Consider the following 6,569-nt stretch of genomic DNA (forward strand, 5'->3'; position numbering starts at 1 on the left):
ATATCTCAAAGTCATCACTAAATAATAATAGTAATTAAAAATCTTCTGCTACTTCAAACACAGTCTGTTTTTCATGATGACTTAACGTTTAATCTGGAGGGATGATTATTAATAATTAGCTTGTAGCAACATACACGTCTGGACAGTTAAGGTACTACTACAGGTGGTACTTCACCTGAACGCTGTCAGTAACTTTACCGTACACAACAACATGCAGTAATGAAGAAGTATTTCAGGCTGAAAAGACCAAGTGTGGTACTATAAGATCAACACAAGGTTGATGTCATTACCAGAGCAGAGAGCCTGGAGCCGTGGCTGCCTCAGTGTACTGTAGACTACTGGAGGACCAACCACCACAGAGGCAGGGCCAATTAAGAACATTAATTATGCTTCCTGGACACTAACTTGATCACTGTCTGTTTAGCCTGCAGGAGATGTTCAACCACGGCCTTCACTGCCAACACACACACACACGCACACACTCTCTGTTTGTAATACTCCCGTTGTAATCACAGCTACTGCATGAAGTTTGTAGAACCGTCAGACCTGGATGCATGGAGAGTGAACAACAGTGTGACTGATTTTGACAGGATCTCTCCACTAATGCAGTGTGAACACCTGTAGGAGTTTGGTTCAAATGCAACAGGTTTCACATCTGTTTAGGGTTCACCAACACGGTCCATCATATTCACACTGGACTTCACTTTGAGTGAGTGACAGAGGAAACCACAGAAAGGATTTAACTCCTCTGTGTATTACTGCATTAGGCTAATAATACAAAATATCCTGTTCTAAGGTTTCCAAGTTCAACACTGGAAATTGGTCTATGGGGTTTTTTAAACTTCCATTTTTAAAACATATTTGAACGCACCTAGTTTTTAATCACACACAAATGGAAACCTGTTTGACTTATCTATGATTGGAAACAGATTGTTTTTTAACCCCATCTAATTTTATTTTCTGAAAACTAAATGAATACTTTTATTTTTTTCTTTCATTTTCTGACATTTTTTTTTATTTTTTTTATTTCATTTTCTGATGTTTGTAAAATAATTACAAAATCTGTATGTAAAAATGTTCTGTTGGGACAAAATCTTTACATTTAACTAATGTTCCACAAAAAGTGAAAATCCTGAAAACTTGTCTCGTTGACACCTCAGCGTCCCGTCTGATCCCAAAGCACGTCTCGTCTGATGATCTGGACTATTTACCAGACCACAGTTTTCATGGCCAACAGAACATCAGCGTGCTTATTGCTCTCGCCGATTATCCTCACTCCGTACGGTACATTAGCGAACTGTACGAGCGGCCAACCCCCTGCCTGCACAATCAACAGTGAGCGTGAATGAATGAATGATGAGCCATTAGCAGGTCGGCTGTGAACTGTGAAAATGGGCTCTCACACCAGTGACTGCAGGAGGCCCTGATGGGCTTTAGCCTAACCTAGCGTCTGCTAGCGAGGCCCTTTGCTGTAACACTGTCTCTCACACACAGAGTTTAAGTTAGCTTTAGCCCGCTCTGCTCGGTGTACTACAGTCAAACTCGGAGCAGTGTAGCGTGCTGAAGCCCAGTCTGCTGAAGTGTTTCTGTGTGCAAGATCATAGCAAGGCTCCTTGCTAGCATATGCTTGTGTTTAATGCAGCGACCTGCTTCTGCATGGTGAGTTTATACAGAGCCTGCAGTAAAGCTACAGTGTGTGTGTGTGTGTGTGTGTGTGTGTGTGTTATATCAGTAATCAGTGTACCTCAAACAGGCAGAGTATAACTAGGCCTGGTGTGTTGACAGATCCTGTAGACCAGGACTCTCCAGGATCCCACCGTTGACCCTCCAGCTGATCTCTGAGTGTGTTTGTGGCCATCATAACAATCACTGGAGTTTCCAACCGTCAGATGATGAGAACATCACCAGAAGTGCAGGTAACTGGGAGAAATCTACAGAGGTATATGTTCCTCACTGCTCTTTGTTTATTACATTATTATGTGAAGGATTGTTGATATGTTTAGTCCGCGTCCTCCATGTGGTCTATTTATTTATTTACTTTTTAAACATAAGAGCAAAACCAGTAAAACCAGGGTCATTTTTTATGTGCTTTAAAACATTTGTGAAACTTAAATACTCTGCATCTGTATTGATGATAAACCTGGTGATTTAGGATTCAAATGGCCGGCCTGGAAAACCTGTACAAATATGGTTCTGTTCTATGTCATTTTTGATGCTCTCTCTCTCTCTCTCTCTCTCACTCACTCACATTCTCTCTCTTTCTTTCCGTCATGTTCAACAGACCAGTTCAGTTCCCTCTGTGGAGTTTGAGGCCATGCTTAGCAACATTTGTCTCGGCTCAGTTACTTACAGGGAAAGCACGAGGACATTGGCTGCTGTGGTTGTAACTGTGATGTTAACCTTTAGTCACTTTTTCCTATTTCTAAGGCTCAACTGTTTATTGTTAATCCAAATTAGAGCTATTTTGGTTATCCGATAGCTATTAGCTTTTTTAACTGATTCACTTATTGTGATTAATCACAAGAGCTCTTGCCATTAAAAAAGTTAAATAAAAGATTTAGTGCAAATCTCATTGAGTTAATGTAATAATAACACGTTAAGTTGCCCAGCCCTAATATTCTTTTTTAAAACACTTCTTTTCTCTGCAACTATTAATTTCCTTTTTTTTTTCTTTCTTTTTTTTAATGACTTGGCTAAAACTGGTTTAGTGATTATAAAGGTGTGCTACTCGTCTGATCTGGCACCTATTATATTGCTACCTGGAGTACCAAAAATAACAGTAAAAAGTTAAATGTATTATTATTATTTATTTTATTTTTTAAAACATATAACTCTGCTTGGAGGTTAATCTTGGTCAATTCATTCATGGTCTAAAAACCTCACAGTCAAATAATGTTGACGACATGAAACCAGGACGTTCAGGATTATGGACAATTTTCATGACAGTTTTTGACACCGTTGAGTTTGATGAATGAGCGAGTGTGATTCTGTGCTTCAAGCTCATGCTCTTGTGTTTTTTCCACTCTAACACCCGAGTGTAATTTCACAGTACAGGATCCTGGCTACGTTATTGTTCACTGTAACCCCTGGAATCAGTGGACCAGACTGGACCCAGAATCTGGCTGACTGAGTCCACGGTTCCAACACAACATTAGCTCACACCCCAGCGGCTGCATGCATATGCTTAATTTGGTCATTATCGTTGCTTATGTGTGTCCCAGCGGAGTAAATTCATGTTGATTCCCAGGCCAGGTTTGAGTTCAACTCACCAGACTAAATGCACATGTGATGAAGAAGTCAGGTCCCTGAGGGCCACTCCCACTGTCATGTCAGAAAACATCATAATATAATGAAATATAACAAAACATCTCATACCATTTTATTAGAAAGATATAGGCTAATTAGACTTATTGGATCATCAAAACATTTAGCCAACAAATAGATTTTAAAAACAGTAAATTTGTGAACTCAATTCACAAACTCAATTTTAATTCTATAGCTAACAATCAAAGTCAGCTCATTAGCAAAAAAAATACAACATTGCTAAATGTTAGTCATTGCTAAATGATTAAAGTTTAGCTGAGAAAGTTGAAAATTTAGCCAAAAAACAGCCAAATTTGTGTTAAAATTAGCCAGATGTTAGCATAGGCCTTAGCTAAATAACATAACATTTCTTGGCAAAGTTAGCTGTTGGCCGACAAAACAAAACATTAGCCCTTCATTAGCTGAAAAGTAGCAGATAAAGAGTTAGCATGACAAAGCAAAGTTAGCTGTTGGCCGACAAAACAAAACGTTAGCCCTTCATTAGCTGAAAAGTAGCTTAAGTGCAGCAGATAAAGAGTTAGCATGACAGTAAAGGAAACACTGTAAACTGTTGGAAAAGTTGGGAAAATCATTTTTAAACTGTTGTATTAGCAGCGCTGCTGCAGGACAGTGAACTGTGAATATTTCTTCTCATTTCACAGTATTTGTATTTGTTTGTTTACTGATGTAACCTTTAACTCTCAGCGTCTTTCCCCCTGAACGTCTTTGTGATCATCAACTTCTCTTTACATCACGGCTCGTACTCAGGCTCCTGTGTTCATCAACTGAGACATAAACACTTCATTATACCCCTGAACTAAACTCCACGCACATCAGCAGACACAAACGTTAACATCTCGTCTTCACCCTAATTGGCCCGTCTTCTAGGACGTGGTCAGTGTGGTATCTACACCAAATAATGAGTGGGCTTTAAATGCAGTAATGGCTGAGCTTCACTATTAAACTCTCACGCCGGGGATTTGAAGATTAGTGTCGCTTTCCGATCCCCTTGGCATCGCGTTACATCCTCGCCTTCACACGGACTCGGAGTGGTGATAACGAGCAACAGGGCGCGGGCAGGAGTGTGACACGGACAACACACACGCATGTGCTGCATGTGTGTGAGCAGTCCGGGCTGGATTCACCTGATTTGTGCCCATTTATGCCCCATCAGTGTTCTCATCAGTAGACTTAATTCAATTGACCTGGAGATGTAAACATGTGGCTATGAGAGGCCGATAAAGACGAGGAGCTGAGGCGGCTTGTTGTAGCGCGACGAGGCGTCACGCTCAGGCTAAGACAAGAGCTCATTTTCCGGGGCCCTAATGACACTCAGAGTGATATTAGAGGAGGGGTGCGTGGATGTAGGGGTCAGTCTAAGTCCAGCCATGTCCCATGCTTACTAAGGTGTAATGACCCATCAACTATGGCATCTTGTTTCATCAACTTCTGCTTCCTTTCACTTGAACTGTATGGACTCCGCCTCTCTTCTTTTTAGGTTGTAAAAAAGCCATTATTTTTGCTTTAACATAAGATAAAAGACTAACAAAACATCAAAAAATGGCTGATTTAATTAAGATCAGAATATTTAAATCTAGAAATAATTCACTATTTGCCAAAGATTTACGAAAAATAGCTAAGTAGCTAAGTGGTAGCCGAGGTAAACAACAGGAAACAGTGTAGTAAATGTATGCAATGAATAATGACTGACCAAATAAATCACTAAAAAAATATAGTTTAAATAGTTATTGCAGTTACTGGGCCAAAAATAACTAAAATAATTACTGCAGTAGACTTCCAGTTACCTGCTACTTTACTCTAGCACAAATAAGCTAATTCCAGTTCATGGCTACATATGTTTTGTTGTCTGTAAATTAACGGAAAAATAATTCAAAGTCAGCAAACATGTCAGAATTAACATTAACAAAATCCATTTGTTAATGAAAAAAATAAAATCCATTTTACATTTTTGTACATTAAAAAAAGTTTAATGTCAAAGCACCAAACGGAGGTGATGAACGTGTGTGTGTGTGTGTGTGTGTGTGTGTGTATAGAACACGGGCTTCACACTGGGACACTGTTGGTAACTGGCCTCCAGCTGTGCCTCCAGCGCCACCTTTGACAGGCGTCATACTTATTGCTCAATGACATTCGAAGTTTTCCTTCAGTTTGCTGTAAGATTGATTTCCCTGATATGTTTGAAATATCTTCAGAGCCCTGAGGCAGGGTGACAGCACCAGTGGCACAGGGAGGCTGTGCAGAGGGGGGAGCAGAGGGGGGAGACAAAGAGGAGACTGATTAGTTAGTTTTATAGATAAATGCATGATTTTTGGGGGGTTGAATTTAGACCTAATGAAGTATCTGACACTTGGTTTACAGTAATTAGAGGTTAATTAGTTCGGGTGGAACCCAGTTAGTCTGGGGTCGGGTGGATTAGTGGTGCTGTATACAGTACTCCATGCTGTGGAGGTGTGGTAGATTACAGGTTAAAAGTGATAGTGATTTATTGTCATTGTGACACTGCACACAAGTGAATGTGACCTCTGTATTTTACCCATGGTGCCTTGCTCAGTGCACCTCAGTGGTACCACTGTACTATAAAGAAAATAATAATAATAAAATAAAAATGTTAAAATAAAAAAAAATACAATTAAAAAATGTAAAAAGTGAATCATATTGTGCTGTACAGCTACAGCTATTTCACATGTAAAAAGTGAATCATATTGTGCCATACAGCTACAGCTATTTCATCAAAACATAATGTGTATATATAAGACACCCCTGAACTAGACTTTTTTGTTATAAAATATATATACATTTATAAATGTTACAGTATTTTTAGGTGGGGGTCTCTGCTGCTACTTTATATCAATTTTGGGCTATTTGGCCTCAGAAATATTGAACACCACTGTGGTAACTACTGCAGGAAACTGTTGTCATTAATGTTAAAGTGTAAAGTTTTTAGTGTGTGTAGAATACCCTTCACAAGGATTACTTTTAGCATCGACTTTCTTGGTAACTTCTGTAACTGAGGCCCTGGTCTGGGGTCCACAAAACCCCAAATACACTGGATCAAAACCACACTGGGACAAATGGATGTGAAAATCCAGAAACTTCTGACCGTCTCTGAATCGTCCCTGTGCCTCCAGACTCTTTCTCTCTGTCTGTTGGTCTTTATTGTGATCATCTGAGACATCAGTGTGAATTTTCGCCCTCTGTGGACTGGGTGGGTGCATTTACATGGTGTCACGTCTCATCACTAATCA

The 6,569-nt window shown here is 39.6% G+C and overlaps 1 protein-coding gene across 2 annotated transcripts in view; it reads left to right on the forward strand.

The window, feature by feature from the left end:
* immp1l (inner mitochondrial membrane peptidase subunit 1) overlaps nt 1–6,569 on the forward strand; it is a 52,698-nt gene that overhangs the window by 41,815 nt on the left and 4,314 nt on the right. For both annotated transcript variants that reach the window (XR_003049667.1, XM_017032533.2), the window contains exon 6: nt 1,786–1,916. Coding sequence is in view for 1 of the 2 variants with exons in the window: in XM_017032533.2 (XP_016888022.1) it covers nt 1,786–1,916 (131 nt within the window). In the remaining variant the exon portion in view is untranslated. The remainder of the gene's footprint in view (nt 1–1,785; nt 1,917–6,569) is intronic.

The sequence above is a fragment of the Cynoglossus semilaevis genome, chromosome 5 (genome assembly GCF_000523025.1).
Source record: "Cynoglossus semilaevis isolate Cse_v1.0 chromosome 5, Cse_v1.0, whole genome shotgun sequence".
NCBI lineage: Eukaryota > Metazoa > Chordata > Actinopteri > Pleuronectiformes > Cynoglossidae > Cynoglossus > Cynoglossus semilaevis.